The sequence below is a fragment of the Coccomyxa subellipsoidea genome (genome assembly GCF_000258705.1).
Source record: "Coccomyxa subellipsoidea C-169, whole genome shotgun sequence".
In the NCBI taxonomy this organism is placed as follows: Eukaryota; Viridiplantae; Chlorophyta; class Trebouxiophyceae; family Coccomyxaceae; genus Coccomyxa; species Coccomyxa subellipsoidea.
In genome coordinates this window covers 425662-446398 of record NW_005178037.1, presented here as the reverse complement: position 1 = coordinate 446398, position 20737 = coordinate 425662, and the positions used below count along the sequence as shown (strand labels likewise).

The window sequence follows — 20737 nt, the reverse complement described above, 5'->3', positions numbered from 1 at the left end:
TGGCCACAGAAAAGATGCCCTTAATGCAGAGGGATTTCCAGCGCACTGCCTACACATGGCTCAAAACAGACCCTGGACTGGTGAACAGCTAACGAACACACGGCCCACATTTACCTTCCTACACGCTTAGAAGGCGAACTTTTGAAGGTCAGGTGAAGCTGGATGAAAGGAATGGTGCACATGAGAAAATGGGGCCTTACCCGCGCATTACATGCAGCACCAGATGCTGTGGAATTTAGTGGTGGTTTCTCTGCGGTGCGAGGCACACTGGGCTTTGTAATAGGCGCTGCTATTGCTTTTGGCTTGAACGCCAATATGCTCTTGAAGGGCTCTTCCAGAAAGTCTGTGAATGTTGCATCCCCCTGTGTACAGTCAGGTCATCAGCAGACCACACAGCAAGCCACTTCTGTCTCTGGAGTGGGAGCTATACTCTATGCATGAGTGCACATACAGTAATGAGCAGAGCTCGCAGCACACCTGGCTGTCGAATTTGAAACTCTCTGGGAGATTAGCAGCGGCAAGACTCTGTGCGAAATCCTCATCCCTTGGACAAGAGACACAAAGATGCAAGATCAGTTGCAAGTGCAGAAGGCTGATTTTCTGGCTCACATGGAGCAAGAGGCAGTGTGCATACCTCTGGGCCAGCAGTTCAGGGCTGTTCTGCAGCCTCTGCAGAGCAAGCAGAGTTTGCTGGCGCAGCCTTTGCGTGTGAAAGACAGCCGCTGCATCTGCCTGGCACTCGGCAACCAGAAAGAGCGAGAGCTCCAGCCAGGATCTCTGTGTATAAAACAGATTCGTCACAACATATTCACATGACAGAAGAACGAAGGGGATCACTCTGAAGTCCATGCACCCAAGGAGAGATTTTTTCTCATAGCCTGCAGCGCCGTAAGCTCACCTGGCTCTTTACAAGATCTCCAGCTTCTTCAAGCCGCTCAGCAGCGAATAGCAGTTTCCTGAGATGCTCAGCCTTCTCGTCGTTTGATACTTCCATCTTATTCTATAGAAAGCTGATGGCAGTCCCACACAACTTGAAAATGGATCTGTCTCTTACTATCAGAGCAAATAAGCCGCAAAAAATCGAATGATCTTCCACATCAGAAGAATTGAATGAATTTCTCAGTCTCAGCGTGGGCATGTTTCCCTTGCACAGCAAGGATGCCCTTGGACATGTTCAAAAGCTGTGATGTTCATATCGATTGCTGGTCTTATCATGCACTGTGAACTATTATCATTGATGTAACCAAGAGAGAGCATGCGTAGACGAGAAATTGACGAGTAGACGAGAAAGTGCAGCGAGAATCGAAGTCAGGGGGTGAGTCATCCTTGGAAGGCACAGCACGGCCAGCACGAAGTGTCCATGTCGGAAGCGATTCCCCAATTCATGTCCCGCAACGGGCTCACTCTGAGTCAGAATGCCAATAATTTGAGAATTTGCAGAAGAGGAGGGTGAGGGGGCCACCAAACGGCACTGCTTGCGATGGCCAGAACAGCACTAAAGATGCCTGAGATCTTCCTGGCAAGTCGGACCAAGAACAGCATCGAGGTACGTACGCCTGTCTTTACGTTCCTTTCTGCTTCTTGATATCTGTATGTGACGTTTGTTGTTGACTGTTCCAGACTTTTGATGCGTTCACAGGTGGCAGCAGTGTTGCAGTTGGGTAGATTTGGTGAGAGGTTGGATGCTATTTTGTTGTCATTGCGCCTCTACTGGACACGTCACGGCAATTTAGCTGTGGTATGCTCCCACCTGCCCTGTTTGGGGACCTAAGGCTGGACCCATCCCTGTTCACGTTGGCACAATGCACGCTTCTTGTTCTGTCCATCCTTCGCCTTATATGTCAATTTGTCAAGGCAGACAAATTTCACAATCTCGTGATTTCACGCAGAGAACTTGGGAAGAGCTCATCCAGACCCAGGATGCAGACTTGCTCTCTGCCATACCCCTGATGGCGCACGCACTTCGCAGCAATGATCGGGACCTCCAGCTGCTGTACTGCAGTCTGCTGGAGTGTCAAAGAGACCTACAGCAGACCTCGGATGCCCTGCACACTCACATAAACCTTAACGTCAGCATTGCGAGGGAAATATCCGGCCACCCTGGCTGTCAAAGCCTGGTAAGACTCCCAGAAGAACAAAAAATTACAATTCTGCATGTCAACCATGGTATGTGATTTGCGTCTGTAATCTACAGCATTGGCAGCTACTCCTGTGTACAGAATATGAAGCGATGCCTTGTCATTTCAGGTGAAAGACAAGGTGCTCCTTGCATGGTGTGAGGGCATGCTGGCAGAGCGAGCAAAGGCAATCGCCAGCACTTGTGGGCTGCGCCGCTTCCCGCCTTTCATTGAGGTCCATCCTTTATTATTGCCATGCATGCCCAAATTTCTCAATAATCAAGGAGCCTTCTTGCCACGTACTCTGCTTTTATGTCCATCTTTACTCCTTACTAAGCCGTCCTTGCATCTCTCCACCGCTAAATGGGAATGCTATGCTGCAGGCTCTCCAACGATTGGCCGAGGATCCCTGCTTGCCGCTACCTCCTGTTGCCGGTACACCACCGCCAGCACTGACAGGCGCACCTCAGCCGCACAGGGCCCAAAGCAGCGGCCATATGGGGCTCAGAACACAGAGGTCAGCGCCAGCCCTGCAGGCACCTGCTCTGCTGCAATCCCATGCTGCTGGGGCTCAGCTGGGGGCATTTGCGTCGCCAGGCCAGTGGAGCAATGCCGGCTCGCCTGCGGGCCAGCTAAGCTTCAGCACCCCGGTGCAGCTGCCTCATCCGACAAATGCAGCCCACCCCGTCCCAGTCCTGGCAGCATTTGCCGGTATTGAGGCCCCGCCACAGGCCACTCCACAGCATCTGGCCGCTGGTCAGCCTTGCAGCCTCGATGGTGCACCGCAGCATCAGCCGAGCGCAGCGCAGCGTCATGCAGCAATGAGCATAGCTCCCACCCCCGGGGAGGGGCATCTCCTGCAGCCTCAGCTTCAGCAGAGCTCAGAGTCAAGTCCTTCACTGCCAGCAATGCCTGCAGGGCAGCGTAGGACGCCAGAGCAAGAGCGGGCGAGAGGGGCCTCTCTACAAGGAGCATACCACAGGGATCCACGCGCACAGCAGAGCTCTCAGGCTGCAGCAGGAGCAGCAGCACCAGCAGCAGCAGGACAGCTCACTCTTCAAGCACAGGCACATGAGGCGGACAGCGCTATGCCTGCCACAACAGCGGGTGTCCTGCAGAGCGGCTCCTCAGAGGAGCTGGCCAACGCTCTTGCAGGCCTCACACAGATGGTCAGCACCGCCCGAGGCATGCCCAGGCAGCAGCAGCCAGCCAACCGGGACTACCCCGCTGTTTCACAACCCACCGCAGCTGCTGCGGCGGGCCCGGATGGGGTTCAAGAGTTGGATGTCATGCGCATGGGTGGCAGCCAGGCAGCACAGAGCAGCGGCAGGGGTGTGAGAGAAAATGATGAAAACGATGCAGCGGCCCGGTACGCTGAGGAGGGCGCTCTGTCGCGCCCAACAAAGCGAGCTCGCTTAGGGCCGCAGCCAGGAATGAGTGGCGGCATTGGAGCCTCGCAGCAGGACGCGGGTGAGCCACCAATGGGAGCAGTCTCCAAAGCCGAGCCTGGCCGTGGCCTGCCCGCTTGGGAAGCTGGTGTGAGCACTGGCCGGTCAAGCCAGCAGCCAGCCGCGTCAAACAGACTTCTCAACCCCAGCAGTGCGGCAGGCGGCCCAAGAACTCCAAATGGTGGTGTTAGGGCCATCATCTCTGCTGAGGGCGCGTCTGCTGCCTCTCTGCACCTGCACGTGCTGCCTCCCGAAGAGTACCATGCAGAAGCAGGAGAAGGGCAGTTGACGGGGACTCCGGCTGGAGATGCGGAGGCAAAGGAGAATTTCAGTGATGCGCAGAATAGGCAGCTGAGATCGATCTTGAGGTAAAGCTCCAATCCTTGACAGTGACAGTCCACTTATTCAATTTAGAAAAGTGACAGAATTTCTGCAATGACCTTACTTGTCATTTGGTTTGCACTCAGGGGAGACGCAGCGCCTAGCACGTCCACTGAGAAAAGCTCGCCGCGCAGCAACCAGCGCTCGGTTCAAGGTGTGCTCCGTCATTATGGCACTTTACCACAAAGACCTTGATGGGACTTCTACAGCAGGTCACCAGCGCAACGCAATGGACACAATCTCAGTGACCTCTTTACTGATTGTAAACTGATTGTAAAATATTGTGTTCTCATCCCAGGTGATCAACATCCAGCGCCGGACGACCGCTCTCCAGCCAGCACGTCAGCGCACCAGCGGACCTCCTTTGCATTCCCGGACGGCGGCGGCCTCAGCCGCGCTCTGGAACAGCTCACCCCTGCAATGCCGGCTCGGGCGTCCGGCGGTGGCCACGCGCCCGGCATGCAGCCCCCGGAGCGCGTCGGCCGAAGCCGGGACGTCGTGCCTGACAGCGAGGAGGAGGCAACGCCGCCTGACCATGAGCCAAGGCTCCCACAGCATGGAGCAGAATCTTGTCTTGAACACCGCCGGGAACCACCCCTCTCCCAAGCAGCTGGGGAAGATGGCAGCAAAGTCCCAGGAGACAGTCAGCGGCCTTCAGGGAATGCGGACGCTGTTCTGTCACAGGTGCAGCAGGAACAGCATAACGGAAGCGGAGAAGGGCAGGATGCATGCGGGACAGGGGCGCCTCAGCCTGCGCTGGAGTGTACGCCTCGGGAGACCCGACCCGCCGCCAGCCCTGCGCAAGGAGACCTGCCAGGCAGTGCAGACAGGGAACGCCTCCTCGCGCTGGCGGCTGCGGCCGGCCCGGCGGCCGCGGCCGCGCTGATGGAGAGCCAGAGGGGCTCCAACTCGCCCAACAAGCGCAAGCTCCCGCTGCCGCGCCGGCCGCCGGACGGCTGCGGCGACGGCTGCGCCAGCGCCGCCGGCAGCCCGGCCTCCCAGGCCCTCTCGGCCCACAGCAGGGGCAGCTCTGGCAACCGCGACTGCAGCTTTATAATGGGTTGTCAAAGGGCCGGCGGCCCCTCGCAACCGTCCCCGCTTTGCCCCACCCGCCTCAACCGCGACCGGCCAGCCGATCTCGGCTCCCAACCCGACGCCCCGGCCGCCGCTTACTCGCAGCCGCAATCGCAGGCACCGGACGACGGCTGTGCCGATGCCGGCCCGCGCGCATGTGACGGCTCCGGTGCAGGACCAAGCCTGCCGGGAGGGGACGAGAGAGCGGGCGAGGCTAGGGTGGAGGACCGAGTGCGGCTGCAGTGGCTCAGGGCCGTCAGGGCACTGCACAGGATTGCACGTCAGCGGCAGGCGCTCGCGATCCCTGACGGCCAGACTTGGAGCTCCAGTGTCCATGTCCCCATCGGTGGAGACAGCTCGGCCGACGCATCGCACCGGCAGCGGTCTGCAGGCGTTCCTGGCCACAGCAGCAGCGGAGCCAAAGAACCCAGCGCTCCCCATGGCAGTGATGGCATGGCAGAGAGGGTGCCAGGCGGATCCTGGAATGGGGGAGCAGCCGCTGGTGCAGCATCTGCGCATGAGCAGAATTGTGCTGCAAAGCAGGCGTCCTCTGGTTGGCAGACTGCCAGGTCACAGGTAGGAGATTCGCGACAGCTCAAGAGTTGATGAAGAACAGGAAATCTGTAGATGTGATGCACCAGGCTTGTTTGTCACAATTGAACGCTTCCTTAGATGGGCTTGCATCATGTACCGTACCTGCATCAGTGAAAGACGGATACAAAGATTACATGTTAGCAATGCTGCATGCCCATGTAGTAACAGATGTATGAACAGGGCTCGCAGGGCTCCGGCGCGGTGAGTCAGACAGCCTTGCAGGGCAGCCAGCTCCGGCATAGCAGGGTCCTTCCAGAAGCGATGAAAACTGGAAAGCGGGCCAGGGAGGTCCAGGCAGAGGGTGGAGGGGCACAGGCGCAGCTGGGTGCTGATGTGGCAGGGGAGGGCGACAGGTCAGCATGCCACCTGGCAGCAGATGAAGGCCGGGATGGCCAGAGCAACAAGCGGCGGCGCGTCGGCGGGGGCCAGGAAGCTCTTAGCAGTCAGGGGGAGGAATGCGCTGGGCAAGGAGCTTCAAGGCAGCAGGTTGCAGGGGACCAGCCTGAGGCGCATGGAGGGGACAGAGAGGCCGGTGCAGATGGACAGAGCAGTCCCATCACACGCGAGGGAGACAGTGACGTGGACATCGGTGGCCCAGAGGACTTGCTGGGTCAGCCGCATGACGGCTGCAGCCTTGCGTGCGGCCATCCGTTGACGCAGGTATGTGTAGCCCGTATGGCTCTTCCTTATGCATGCCGTGAATGCCTGTGGCTTCTCAGCAGGCTATGTCTGCTCACCAGAACCTGCAGAAATTGAATGTGAACGTTCCCTTTGCAGAAGCCGCCCTGCTCCTGTTCATGCAATGATCAATTAAAAGTACAGAAATGCATTCATTGACGGCGTGCATGTTTGTTCAGTATCCGCCGAGGGATGCATGCAGCCAAGGGCGTGGTCTGAGCCAGGCAGCTGAGACGCAGATGTGCCACATGCACAGCTCCGAGGAGCAGGACCCGCTGTGTGGCCAGCCACTGCCGCCCCCACACCTGTCTCTGGGTGCGCGCAATCTACCCTTCCCTATTCTGCAAAGGCAGGAATGCCTAATCCCCTCATCGGCTGCGTTCGGGGGTGCTAACTTCTTGAGAAAGCTGCACCTACTTTAAAGAGATGACTAAGATAACACCAGAAACCTCCAATCATTACACATAATAGCCCTAGGAGTGAATGCCTGGAAATTCATGTGGCAAAATCACTGACTTATGAGGTGCACAAGCGTGGTATTGAAATACTGACGCAGAGCAATTGATTGGCTTGCAGAGGAGTTTGGCCGCACTCCAGGAGCGCTGCTGCTGAGGACGCCGGCAGAGCGGTCCCCCTGGGCGACCCCTCACTTCTCCCACCCCAACACCACCGACAGATGCGCGCCGGGGGATCCCCACCACAGCTCTGACATCCCTGTCTCTGCGGCACCCGCATCAGGTGCCCCACATCCCTCTGTCATTCATCTTTTTGACCACACTCCTTCTTCTGGAAGACCTATGTGACCGTCAAACAAGGGTTTCGGCAGTAGTGAAAAGAGCCTCTGTTGAAGTTGAGATGTTTACAGATTTCCTTGTGGAAATGCAGGCCCCCCGGCTGCAAGTTTGGGAGGCCAGAATGCCACAATGAGGGTGCTGTCCCTGGATGATAGGCCCAGCCCAGGCTGGACTCCAGGTGAGCCGCTGCCTTGTCATACATTCTTTCTTCCCTCCCTAGCTTGCAGCCTCTTGTTCTCCTTGGGCTGCTACCTCTTCACAAATTCATGCTCTGTAGCTTCAACCTTGTACTGTTGCACACGTATTATTACTATTCTTACACGCTTTTCCTGCCAGGAGGCAAGGTGCGCCCTGCAGACAAGCTGCAGTATGAGGCTGCCATAATCCTATCCCTTGATGAACTCGCCAGATCCAAGCTGTTGCAAAATACTACAGATATAACGGAGGGTTGGTCATTGCAGTGTTCGGTCCGAAGACATGTCGTCAGCAGAGTGCACTGAGCCCATGTTTTAAAGATTCAAACAAGGTTAAATAATGATAGCAGGTTGTGTGCATGCAGGTCTCATGTGCAGCGGCATTGGATTCCAGCAGGCAACGGCGGATGCCGGTGGCACAGCGCCGGATGCGCTGCACCGCCTGGCGCGCCGGGCACCTCTAACAGAAGTACTAGGTGTGGCGGAATTTTCTATCACCCAATACTTGCTTTTGATTGGGTGATCAGAGGTACTGAATTTCATGGTTTATGCCGGGAGCAATGTAGGCATGGCACTTGTTGCATGCCGGTGGGAACCTTGCTACAGCAGTCTTTGTGTTGCACGGGTTAGACATTACAGCTGTGCACAGGTCTCCTAAGGAGTGCTTTTACACTTGAAATTACTTGTCTTCACCTGGTTTTTAATGTCATGAGTTCATTCTCGGAGGTCATAATTCCTTCTATTGTATTATGCACGGCAGGTGGGCCTTCAGCACAGCAGGGCAGCTGTCAGGCACCGCTCATGACACAGTCCGGGGTGCTGACCCCCATAGGGCCGTGCAATAGCCAGGAGCAGCAGCTGCCAGACCTTGGCATTCAAGGGCTGCAAAATCAGGCGATGCTGGATCCGCACCATAACTTTGAAACCTGTCACAGCCTGGATGGACTGTTGTATGGTGGCTCTCAAAACAGCGACCGGGCGCTTCCGCTGTCTGGACAGCCGCTGCCATCGCCGCCAAATTGATGACACATTTTGAATGGAATATGACTCGATTAAGCGAGAGGAATGAGACTTGTGAGTGTGCTGATTGGTCCTTTAAGTGCACAGCGCTAGCCTTAACTGTTGGACACAGCTTCCGTCATCATACATTTTTACATGGCACAGGACTGCTGTGACAATTCAACCTGCGCAGAGTAATACCAAAATTGTCCCATTGTCCGTAGAATATTCTCTACCACATGACGTGTTATCAGCAGACAACAAGATTTTATGTCAGCAGACCAACTCAGCAGAATCATCATCACAAATCTGCCACTCATATCACGGAAAAATGCCCTCTCATATATTCTCACACAAGCCAGTGAAGAATATATTCACGAAATAGTACTTCTAGAGACTCAAACCGCCTTGATACTGTAATGTCAATGTCAACGGCCCACGATAATCTGCATTTCCTGCCACACAGAGATTGCTGCTCTGCCCTTGCAAAATACTCCCTCTCTGCTCCCTCTTGCCGAGCAGCCAAGGTAATTTGCAGATGCATTTCTTGCCAGGCTCAGATTGGCCCTCTGCCTCTGCCCCGTACACTATCCCATTCTGACCAGCCATGTAGAACATCGCTGCTTTACAGTATACCATATGATCTGCCCTCCTTTCCACAATGGCCGTGCTTCACTTGCGCAATGTCTGATCTGTCCTTCTCTCCAGAGAAGCCGGGCATCACATGCGCACTATCTGATCTGTTCCTTTTTGCCGAGCAGCCGCTTCTCATAGCCGATGGTGCCTGTGAGGCCGGCCAGCATGCCGACCAGGCCTGGCACCCCCTTGACAAGCAGGTTCAGGCGCGCCTCGTTGCTGGACTTGGCAAACAGCGACAGACCAAAGCCTATCAGCTCCAGGAAGGACAGCCGCGCCGACAGGAAGCCCTGAGTATCCAAGAGTGACTTTGGCTCAGAGGCATAATCTCACTATTCAAGCGATGCTGGCTTCACAAAGAGGCAGCACAAGAACATTACATGCATGAACTTGGAAAACAGAAACTCACATCTAAACAGGACATGTTCAGGTGAAAGGGAATAAGTGTGGCTCCTGGCCCAAGTACAGCAGTGGTTCCAAAGTAACGCAAAATATGCATGGTCCATGACAACTTCTTGACAAAATCCTCTGAAAACAAGTGGTGGGAGCTGGTGTGCTCGCCTGCCAGTGGTGGTCTGAGAGCGCAAAGAAGGCTGCAAAGAACTGGCGCGTCTCTGTTAGGTCCAGGCTCAGCAGGACGTCCATGCCAAAGCTGAAGAAGGCGCGCTGCCGGATCCTGCACGCGCGCACATGTACGCATGTGACTTGTATTTCTTGCATGAATACCGCCAGAGTAGAGTGCAGCAGAGGGCCGAGAGATGATTGTCCTCCTTTGGCATTCAACTTCTAATGCCTCCTTGGTGATCAATTTAAGAGAGGCAGCATGAGTCACCCTCCAGTTGGCACGCAATATCAGTCAAGGGCATTCATGGCAACGAGGTACTTGCCCCCTGCCCCACAGTGACCATCTCGAACGTAACCCACCAGAAAGCAAAGCAACAATGCAGCTGCAACGTGTGCCCAGCCATCAATCGACCCAAACCCCACATTGCAGACATCTCTTTTGCAGAGCAAAGCACAAGCGCACAGCACAAGAAGTTTTGAAACCTCTGCCGAATTATGTCCTACAACACCATTTACAACAACAAATATGCCTCCTACTGTGAGAAAATTGATGGCAAGGCAGCACACCTCTCCACGGGCCAGATGGAGTGCCAAACTGCGGCAGAGAGACGGTCGGCGTCGGATTCCGTGACGGCTCCGGGCGGCAGGTGCGACTGCGCAGCAGCATCGCTGGCAGCGCACAGCTGCTCCACAATGGCATCCGCCAGAACAGGCGCCGCTCCCAGCATGCGCGCCACCATGTACCCTGCCAAATCAGGCGACACATCTCACATCCTTGTTAACTGCAAAGAAATGCACTGCCCATGCACCCCAGGTATTTTTTGGGTTCATGTGCGGCAGCCGAAGAAGTGAATCGCGTCTTCAAACATTGTGCAGCGAAGCGACGAGCCGAATCCCTGGACACACATGTCTCGCCATGATCTGTCTATGCGAAAAGCAGGAGTACGGATAAGATGTCTCTAACTGTTAATACTGTGCTCCGTGCAGCAAATCACAGGAGGCAATGAAAGGCCTTATGGAGGGTGCAAGGCCAGGCGCTCCCACCACAAAGGCACTGGAGGTGAAATGTACACAGTCCGACCATCCTCCACTGCACAAATATGAGATACACTTGCAGGACAGCTCGATGGCAGCAAAGTGCCACTCTTCAGAATGGAGTCGCGCACCTGTGGAGGGGTGGACCATGCCAGCTGTGCCACCAATGCCGAGGGTGCGCTGCGGCAGCCGCGGCAGCACCCCGCCCATGGGAATGAGGCAGTACTCCTCCTCCTCGATCGCCTTTATCTTGATGCCGTACTTCGCCATGCGCGCCTCCAGCCGCTGCGAGTGTCACAGCAGAGTGACTCACACAGTACAGAAATGTATCTGGAAGCCAGAACGGGTCGACTGGAAGACCATGATCAGATCTGTGTCATCAGGGGCCTTGTTTAGTGCATCCACCACAAACAATACGCAGCCTGGATTTGAGAGCAGCCATGAGAATTACTGGCAAAGTACCTGGCCATGAGGTCGTATCAGGGTATCAGTGTGCACCAACTGCTTTCTGTCAGAGGTGCTTGGCCAAAGGATGCCATCCTTGAATGAAGGTGGGCTGACCTGTTTGAGTTCCAGGAAAGGGACTGCAGGGCGCGCCACGAGGGAGGTCTCCTCCAGGAAGATGCGCGTCTTGGAGAAGGGCATCGCGTACAGGAAAGTGGGCAGCTTCCTGCAGATCCCAAATCAAACAAAAAAATGAGGCAAGCACACACTGTGCCTCGAATTCATATGAGAAAAATGACAGGCCCAGTGCCCCAAATGAAGGTGGCAATGGTGCTCACATGCATTCTGCTCAATAATCTACATGGCTGCATGAAAGGCAACCTAAGAGCACTTAGGCAATTAAAGGTGTAAATGCATGCACCAGTGCTCTCCTGCAACTGAGTGCTCTATGTGCTCAATACTGCACAAGGCTGCAGCAGAAACGGCTGAAAAGGAGAGGAGTAGTGGGTGGGGCAAGCACAGGTGGAGGGTGAATGCACCTGTTGCTCTCCTGCATTTGTAGGTTGCTAGCCGTGTGCTCGTCCCTCCAGTCCATGAAGAGCATTGCATCTGTGGGGAATGGGTGGCTCTCCACCTCTGCCAGTATTCCATAGGCCCCCTGTTCAACCACATGCTCTTGTCAGCCCCTACTTCACCGTCACTGTTCTCATCATGTGCACGCATGCAATGCCAGGCAAGGCACAGAACTTTGAACCAAGGAAGCCTTTGCCGCAGCAATCCCCCGGGCATAACCACCATCACGCGCAAATTAAATGCAATGGCAACACACCGAGCAAATTATAATGATCGAGTTGGTGCTGCAACTCTGGAGGCACAAGGCGCTCCAAGAGGACACGTCTCTCCGAAATGCAGGAACAGGGATACATCACCTGGTAGCCTGGGTTGAAGGGCTTGTCATATTCCACGAGCTTGCGCGCATGGCCGGTGGCATCAAGCACCATGCAGCCCGGTATCCTGGTGCCGTCAGAGCAGGTAATTTGTGAGCTGCCATCTGCATGCACTACCTCCTCCACCCTGGCCTCCTGGAAGACCACCCCTGGACCAGCATCAACATGTGATTTCATATATTACCAACGTTACATCAAAGTCATCAACAAGACTACGCGTTCAAATTTTCTTCTCAAGATGTTGCAGAGTCGCCATATTGCATCCATCAACGGGGCAGTAGCAACAAGGTATGCCATGGCACGCATGCAGCATGAGCAAAGCCTCATGCATGCAACCCTCCCTCCTCAAGTGTGCCTGCCCTTGCTGCCTACCCAAATGCAGACAGCAAGGCAAGGCAGCCTGGTGGAATTCTCTCTCCAGTGCTTCTCTTTTCATAGAAGGCCAGGGTCCTGGGCTCACCGTGCGCCACACACCGCTGCAGCAGCTTGCGCTTTAGCTTGGCTCTGTCTACTCGCCCATAAGGCCTCGCAAGATGTCTGCAAAGAAGCAACATAACAATTATTGTGTTGAAATTATTACATATTTTCCAGTTCCTTGAGATCTAGGATCTAAGTACGTCCAGCAACACGTGTATCAGACTGACACAACAATCAGGACACATGATCTCTGAGGTATGCAATGATCATCGCATGGGTGGCCTTGGAAGGAGCTTGACTGTCACAGTGTTGGGCAGGAAGTCATCGATTTCTTACTTGAGACCAGAGGGGCTGCTGTCGAGGAATACTTCTGCCCTATCCCACACATGATCCAAGCAGTCATCAAGGCCCATTGCTCGAAACTCATCGACCCAGACACCTGCCATTCACAGCATGCCACCTCAGCGCATAGCTCTTAGTTAAAAGTTAAAACAAGACAAATGTTGCTTGTATGCATTGCCCAACAAAGTGAAGATGATTTTGTGATGCAGAAGTCCATACCATAGTTGTTCGGCCACGCAGCGAGGGGTGACGGGTCTATCACACAGACCTTGTAACCTGCACATGAGAAATATTCAAGAGTAAAAACAGACACCTCAAAATGAGAATATGAAGCCTGACAGGAGCACGAATCATTTGCAGGTGAGAATCAACAGGCAAGTAAGGACAAACTAGGCTCTGCGTGGTGTGCACCTGCTTGCGACACTCTCTCAGCCACTGCCAAGCCGGATGGGCCTGCACCGGCCACAACCAGCTCCACCTTCCCAATGCTTTGATGATATCTGGGAAGCATAATTTCTGCAACGACTGATGCTGCCCCTTGCGAGGATTCAGGCGCGCTGCTCTCTGCAGGCGATGTTTGTGGACTGGAACGCTCAAGCGCTTGCACACATTGCACTGCCACGCTGCTATGCCGACAGGGCTGTATCCTTCTGCATTTTGATGACCGATGCACCAGATCAAGCGACAGACAGCCGTTCCTGCTTGAGAAACAGAAAGTGATCGACTGCTGGTTACTAGCAGTCTTGGAAGCTGATGCGTGCAAAAATGGCCGACTGCATCTTGTGTTTGCTTGAAACACGTTGGAGATGTTTTGGATCTCTCTCTGCATTCCAAATGAGTGTTTGTAGTGACAGGGTGGAAGGCTACAGTTTGCTGACATTCTCAGTGTACCACCGCCTGCCATTCGGCATGGAGTCGTGTCCTTGCCCACACTATTAAATTTAGTGTACAGAATGTTTGAGGCGCTTTTCAGATTGGCAGTATTTTGAGATGAAGCAAACTGCTGCTCTCGGAGGACGACCGGATCGCATGCGTCATCGGCCGATCCACGTGCCTCTCATTTCCATGCAAGTGATGGGTGGGGCGTCATTGCTCTCGAGATCAAAGTACCTTAGTCAATAGAAAAGTTGTAAGTTGGTGAACAGGTGCTGGGCTATTTTGGGGAGCTACAATCATCGGACGCGTATGAAGGCTCCCTATTGGCGGTGCAATCCGTTCAGCACTCGGATCTCAGTGGGATTGCTGGTAGATTAGAAGAGATGTCGATGTGAAGATCACAGTATGGGTGCCAAAGTGACGATTCGAGTGCAAGTCATTGGCGGCAGCTCTCGTTCCTTTGAGTTGCAATCAGACACCCAGGTGTTGATTGAGCCTTTCAGGTTGAATTAACTGAGCCAGCATGACCATGTGTCTGTCATCTCCATACTATGTGGAATATACGAACTATACGATCCATATATTGACCCCTTGTCTGACCATCGCAGGTAGCTGTCCTTAGGCAACTCATATGCAGGGAACTACGGTTCCCGACTGACAGGCTGAAACTTGTGCGGAAAGGAAAGGTGCTTGAGGACAGCAGTGATCCTGCCCAAATGGAGGAAGGAGGTACAGATACATGCTGGGCACCACGTTTGTGCCACCCTTGAAATCTGGTGTTGTTTACAGTCCTTGGATGCATTACTGATCATTTTTGTGGTGACATGCACTGCAGACAGTTTCCTAGCACTCTTGGCACCCAAGACGCCTCCACAGCACATCCAGGAGAGCAGCGCTGCGTCCGGCTCATTTGACGAGGGCTCGATCAATGATCCGGCTCGCTTCAGGCTGCCAGCCAGCGCATCTCCTCTGCGCAAACGCATTGCAGCATTTCTGCAGCACCGCTTGAAGCTACCTGAAGTTGTCCTTGTCATCGTCTTCAGCATCAAGCCCTGGGTGTGGGTGGCATTCCTGGCATGGATGGCTGCAGCTCCCATAGCTTCATCATACGAGGTACACATCTGGAACTGCAGTGGCTCTATTCAGACAATCTGCCGTTGCATCAAAGTGCTTTTGAGCGCGGCGCCATCGCTTGCCTGGCAGTACTGTCTAAAATTATTTTCTGGCATGTGCTGTGCGTTGTGTTTGACATGAACTTGTGAAAATGTGCATGAATGCAGGTGGGGGAGATCTATGTGTTGGTCACTTTGGTAACGGTGATATTCTGCAATCTGGGCACGAGGAAGGCTGGGGAGGCCAGTGCTTACAGCATTTTCAACAACTTCAGGGAGCTTCCGGGGCAGCTCAATGCCAACATGCTGGATGATCAATTAAGAAGGGGACAAATGTAGCTCGTGCACATCAGATCTGACTAGCTTGCATGCTTGCATCTCAGAGAACAGAGTGCCCTGAAACCTTTCTAGTTTCACGAAAAAATAGGCCATCAGGTAGTCACACCTGACGGGCTGTTGTCAATGCCTTGTTTTTGCTTTGATAATCTACTGTACATCTGTTGGAATTAGCTGTATACGTACTGCATTACTTGAAAACAATGTGATGAGACCGTCACCCATACAGACTGGAGAATAAAAATACACGTTTTGCTCGACAAATTACCCACCACTTGGACCCTGGATGCCGGGACACATGCAAGCATAAGAAGGTGATGCTATCAACTCTTTATGCTGTCCAGTGTAGCCTGCCGCATCAAGTCCAACGGCGCAGGCTTGCCAGTGAAGAGCTCAAACTGCTCCGCTGCCTGGCCCACAAACATCTCCAGCCCGCTCACAGTGATGCAACCCTGATCCTTTGCATCCTGCAATCATTGGCAACTTCAGTAAGCTCCATCTCACATTCCCTGTTTGTCAACCTTGCAACTGTGAGCTGAGCCCTCTGTGCACAAATGTTCTATCTTGCTATACGAAAGAAGTCAAATCTCTTCTTTGTCATAGTGGCTGGAGGACAACGACAAACGTTTGCACTCTTCAAGAACTTGAGGAATTACTGTCAGGCAAGATAAAGCTCGGTCTCACCTTGAGCAGCAGTGTTTCCAGTGGGGTGTAGACTGCATCAAAGACCACCTTGTAGCCGCCGAGAGCCCCTGCACTGACGGGGGTCTCGTTTTCCTTGGGGTGCATGCCGATGGATGTGCTGTTCATGAGCACATCCCCTGCCACCTTGCCAGCCGCCACGTCAGCGTACTCCACTGCCTGTGCCCCTGCCCCGAGCGCCTCTGCCAGAGCTTCCGCCTTCTCTCGTGTCCTACACAAAATTGTGGGCACTGGTCATTTCACCACTGCCGGTGAGCTCATCAAGGCAGCTACAAGCTCATCTTCAGGGTTCTCAGGCATGACTGCATTTGGTAATGTCTTCAGCCCTGCCACTTGGACTCGTTTAAAAGTCACCATTTGCGGCAAAGATAAAAAAGTGCGTTTCCGTATGTATTTCAGAGCATCGGACCATGTCTGTCCATTGTATGATCAAGAAGGTGCAGGGATGGCCTTGCCTGTTGCATACAAGCACTTCAGCACCCCTTTCAATGGCTCCAAAAGCCAGGGCCTTCCCTGCGCCCCCAGCCCCCACTACAACCACGCGTAGCCCCTTCAGTGCAGACTCCCCTCCAGCCTTGCTGCCTGCATCGCAAGAAAAATCAGCGTCACATTTCCCTTGTGGACACAGTTGGAGTTACTTCCTTTCTTTCTCACCTTCCATTGATTTACAGGAAAAGCGCTGGACGGATTGAGGTTCGACTCTTTGCTTATCATACCCCTGGTGTCTTGATCACAGCGGATCCACCAGGGGCATCACCGCAAGGCATGCAAACGGAACCCCTTCAACGCTACTCGATACATCACAGAGTCTGACGGTAGGAATTCACGGCAGTGAGAGTGGCTGGGGCAACAATTGTGCGTACCTCCCAGTGCAGCCTCGACGGCAGATATGGCTGCAGACCAGTCGGTGTTGTAGGCCTTGAGGCCGCCGCCAGGCTGGCGCACGAGAGTGTTGGCCGCCCCGATGCGAGCCGCCACAGGGTCTGCGTCGTCAGCGCACTCCAACGCCGCCAGCTGCACCCAAATGCAGTGCATTTTACAAGCAGTGCATTCCATTGATTTGTCACTCATGGAGGCAGATCTTTGCAGGTCGATTCAGGAGAATATTTCCAGGGCGCAGGTGGGGCCACTGCACAAGAAGACACTTGCTGGGGCATGCTAACACCAGGGCCTGCTGGATACGCAACCCAAGGCTGCAGCAGCTCCTCCAACGTGACTACAAGCCCAACATGAAGCTACAATTTGTGCAGCAGCGCACACTTATGCAGTTCTATGCATGCCAAGTCAAAGGACTCATACTTTGCCCAGCGCCATCTCTTGTCGAGGACAGCGGGTGCTTTTGGGAATTCTCTATTTTGGCCCACCTTTGCTAATAACAGAGGGCAAGGAAGAGAGCAGCACCTTGTGTGGGATGGTGATGCTGATTCCGCTGAAGCTGGGGTAGGCATCCAGGAAGGGGCGCAGCTCGTCCACCAGCAGAGGTACATACACCGCGTCAAGGCCGGCCGCCGCCAGCGCTGCGTTGTGCAGCGCTGGACTGCGGCTGTGGGAGACCGGGTTGCCCACAATGCCAAAAACCTGTGCATGGGATTTTGCCAAGCTTCAGGGCTGGCTGGAGTATTGCATCTACTCGGGCAACAGATTTGGATGCCTTTGGTTTAAAGAAAGAGGGATGCTGCCGAGCGAGCACCAAATCGCGGAGGAAGGGCTGCCTTGCTGTGTGATTGCAATGCATGCCACCCTCTTGGAATGAACATCAGATCTTGAGACTTCAACAGATGTCTACCATATAATAAAGCACATCCTACATGCAGAATATCAATATGAAGTTACGGTTGCAATCAATGGTGTGTTGAGATACCTTGGTGGCGCTGCTTTGGTTTTGCAGCCGGTACAGCTGCCGCAGCTCAGTCACAGTTGGCTGCCCAGGCGCGCTGGCCTTCGCGGGAGACAAAGCCCCAAATGTCAGGTAGCCGCCGAATTTGGGCGCCAGCACTCGCGACGTCAGCCCCTTCTCGCCCATGGCGAGCGCAATCACCGGACCTGCGCATTGGAATCGGATTTAATTTGAAATCTGAATATCTAATTTCAAAAAGTTGTTGCACCGCAATGGAGATTTGATATTGCAATGAGCATGCACTGCAGGTTGGAGAATATTATCCAGTGAGTTGAGACAACCTACGCTGAACAAATCCTTCAAAGGACTTCCATGCCCTGACATGTGCTGCTCAGAACATGAATGCAGTCAATCGATCGTGATAATTCTACAGATACAAGTTCTACAGATACAAGTTCTACAGATACAAGTTCTACAGATACAAGCATGCAGAAGCTCCACGATGGCAGAGTTGATGAGTTTTGAGGTAAGGAGTTTGACGCTCACCCGAGGACTTGCCGGGCAAGGCCAGCATGCGCGCAGAGTCTTCGATCCTCTGTGCAGTGGTGGCGATCTTGGCGATGTCAGCCCCACCCTTGAACATCTCCTTCACCAGGGCTTCCAGGATCTCGTCGCTGGGTGTCTCATCGTAGTCGTGGTGGGACAGGATTACCTTTGTGGTCAACGGTACCTCCCCCTCACCTGTGCCAGCATGCATGCATCTTATTGACATGCATCCATCAGACATGCATATATCTATAAAGCCACCAGGGGGGCTGTAATGAGACACATGCATGCGTTCCATGACTTCAATCATACGTCAAGCATGGCAGAAAGGCAGCAATGAGGTGCATGCACTGTGCAACGATAAGAAGCACATTGCGGGTGGCCAGGGCCTCTCTGATCCGGAATGTGTCAGCGTGAATGCAAATGGGAAAGCAACATTTAGCTTCTGCATGTACTCACTCGCGAAGAAGAAATTTGCAGCCAGGTATTCAACGTCCACATAGGGAGCCCCAAGGACTGCTGCGTACTTCAGGACTGCCAGCCTTAGCGGCTCAGGACCATCGTACTGTCCCCTGCGCATATTATCAACATCTTTAAGTCATGATTGGAGGGAACAAGTATTGAACGCTCTGCCAGAACTGCCTCAATACGCATCTCCATGCAGGGGTACACCAATGACGATATCCATGCAATCTTGCCTGCATAATTTCCAAAGTTTCTCCTTGAAAGTCTGGCATTTGACATAGTGGAATGCATGTCAGGAAGCGCACCCTTCCCAGTTGGGTCTGAATGTGACGATGGCTGGCAGCCTGACTGCATTGCATGCATCCAGAAGTGGATTGAGGAAGGCTGCTGGATTGAAGAGATCTATATCCTTCAAGAAGTCCATTCGCAGCTCCACCACGTCTGCACCAAAGTCTGCAACCTCCCTAATTTCTGCTATAGCTCCATTCACTGTGTCTGCAGTGACACTGCAAACGCACAGGAGTTTACGAGATCAGTTGCTTGAATACAGCGACAGCAAAACGAAATTCTGCGTTGAATTATTGCATGATTTTCCCAGCATAGTGTAATGGTGCTTCACCTTGTGCAAACAAGGCCTTGCTCAGTTGCAGCTGGTGGGCTGACTGCAACAGCTTCCTGCGTCGCAGCCTTCAAATTGCTGCGACGGCTTACAGTCCTCATTGGGACCTCTAATTTGCGTGCTGAGACCGAAATGCAGCTTAGGCGTCCGCGATTGCAAGCGTCCGTAATGGAGCGATGCTGATGTTCAACCCTTCCTGAGAATGCCGCAGGAGAAGTCCTGAATGTGAATGATGACGGTTGATTTAACCGATTTTCATGGATCGTGTTGGAGGCTTGCGCAGAACACAGAGAGGAAGTGCTGCACAAGGTCATGATCAAAAAAAGTGATCTGTCGGAACCGACAACTCAATATTTGTATGGACACTTTGTTGCCGTGCCTTATGATACTAGCATTTCCAGCATTCCTGGCCATAGATTTTTCTTGGATTTAATTTGGAAATTCTTGCATTCAACTGGAAGAGTAGATCAACTTTAGGGTTGCTGGCACCAACCCTGCCGTGCTGAACCGCACAACACAAGAACACGTCGTGTCCGTGGTCCGTCTGTGCTCCTATTTTCAGTTTTCTGTTTCCTGTCATTGCATCGCTGTCACTTGTCTAAACGACGGAGACACTGCATATCTCGACTTAGGAAGCAGCAAGCTGCCTATCAATCCTGGCCTCTTATTATCTATAAGTAGAATGTTTCAAGAGATACTGTAGCTGCTAACATCATATTGCAGGACTAGGAATACAGAGGGGTAATTGATCATACTGCCGCCACCCAATGAGGGCTTTCTGTGGCTACTTGCCACGCCATGTGCTTTTGCAGCAGAGACCATTCTCCTGCTCTGTAGCAAATCTCAAATGCAGACTACGCATCGCCTCGGTGACTAGGTACAATTTCATTTGTGAAATGATCCGAGACGCTATGCTGTGATAACAGACACTTGACCTGGACCCTTAACCTGAAACATTGAAGCCTGTCTGGGAATTGCACTCCTGCAGGACCACAACTCATGGCACATTCACGTCCGGGCAAGGACACTCGCGCAGTAGAAGCACGTGTGGCTCACAGGTGCGAATATGTGGCGTCCCGCAAAGTAGGCTGCACAATGTAGAGAATGCCTCATGACCGCTGTCAGAGCTGTCCAAGATGTGCTCCATTGACTCTTCATAGATACGCTGTTCCCTGCATTCTTGTTGAGCGTGTATTGTGATGCAGCACGGGCAAATACAGCAGCGCAAGCCCCCACCTGCAGCCCCCTCATCCTCTGGCCGGCCAGATGCCGAGGTGCAGAGGAGCCCTTCGGATGACACTAGCGAGGCCAGCACGTCTGGCAAAGACAGCAGCTTGGAAGGCAATGGCGCCATTGCCCTGGACACAAACCCTGCCATACAGGTGGCGCCTGTAGACACTGTGGCCAAGCTAATTGTTGCAGAGAGAGAACTCAGCGCGTCTTATGAGCATGTGGCATGCATTCAAGATGTTTCCCTGAAACAAATGCGGATGCAGGTGGTGGAAATAGCAAAAGCATCAAAGTGGAAGAGGAGGTTCACCATTGTAGGACTCTGTTTCATGGCGTTCATGCTGTGCAAC

At 53.5% G+C, this 20737-nt stretch overlaps 5 protein-coding genes across 5 annotated transcripts; 2 read left to right on the top strand and 3 right to left on the bottom strand.

Annotated features, from left to right (window-relative positions):
* Nucleotides 1–2614: 2614 nt before the first annotated feature.
* COCSUDRAFT_41258 (hypothetical protein) lies at nt 2615–8303 on the top strand (the record flags this gene model as incomplete). The annotated part of the gene is made up of 10 exons (XM_005648393.1): nt 2615–2767; nt 3428–3587; nt 4245–4576; nt 4631–5522; nt 5955–6274; nt 6472–6607; nt 6869–7030; nt 7178–7264; nt 7646–7756; nt 8041–8303. 10 exons carry the CDS (start codon nt 2615–2617, stop codon nt 8301–8303), a joined length of 2616 nt encoding a protein of 871 aa, XP_005648450.1.
* A 707-nt stretch (nt 8304–9010) lies between these two features.
* Nucleotides 9011–13175, bottom strand: COCSUDRAFT_36181 (beta cyclase; the record flags this gene model as incomplete). The annotated part of the gene is made up of 11 exons (XM_005648392.1): nt 9011–9205; nt 9477–9591; nt 10047–10224; nt 10646–10799; nt 11076–11184; nt 11498–11616; nt 11888–12054; nt 12366–12442; nt 12659–12761; nt 12884–12940; nt 13076–13175. The coding sequence occupies 11 exons, from the start codon at nt 13173–13175 to the stop codon at nt 9011–9013; spliced, it is 1374 nt and encodes a 457-aa protein (XP_005648449.1).
* A 1081-nt stretch (nt 13176–14256) lies between these two features.
* Nucleotides 14257–14991, top strand: COCSUDRAFT_62434 (hypothetical protein; the record flags this gene model as incomplete). Its single annotated transcript, XM_005648391.1, has 3 exons — nt 14257–14269; nt 14376–14653; nt 14821–14991. 3 exons carry the CDS (start codon nt 14257–14259, stop codon nt 14989–14991), a joined length of 462 nt encoding a protein of 153 aa, XP_005648448.1.
* A 320-nt stretch (nt 14992–15311) lies between these two features.
* COCSUDRAFT_14592 (shikimate 5-dehydrogenase) lies at nt 15312–19046 on the bottom strand (the record flags this gene model as incomplete). The annotated part of the gene is made up of 9 exons (XM_005648390.1): nt 15312–15455; nt 15673–15849; nt 16100–16272; nt 16554–16704; nt 17092–17268; nt 17552–17733; nt 18068–18288; nt 18529–18645; nt 18844–19046. Coding segments are annotated over 9 exons (1545 nt in total), but the record flags the coding sequence as incomplete, so codon positions are not given.
* A 670-nt stretch (nt 19047–19716) lies between these two features.
* On the bottom strand, nt 19717–20735 carry COCSUDRAFT_32902 (hypothetical protein). The gene is made up of 4 exons (XM_005648389.1): nt 20654–20735; nt 20363–20539; nt 20146–20215; nt 19717–20034 (listed from the first exon to the last, which is right to left on the bottom strand). Exons 2-3 carry the CDS (start codon nt 20509–20511, stop codon nt 20155–20157), a joined length of 210 nt encoding a protein of 69 aa, XP_005648446.1. The 5' UTR covers nt 20512–20539; nt 20654–20735; the 3' UTR covers nt 19717–20034; nt 20146–20154.
* Between the last annotated feature and the right edge of the window lie 2 nt (nt 20736–20737).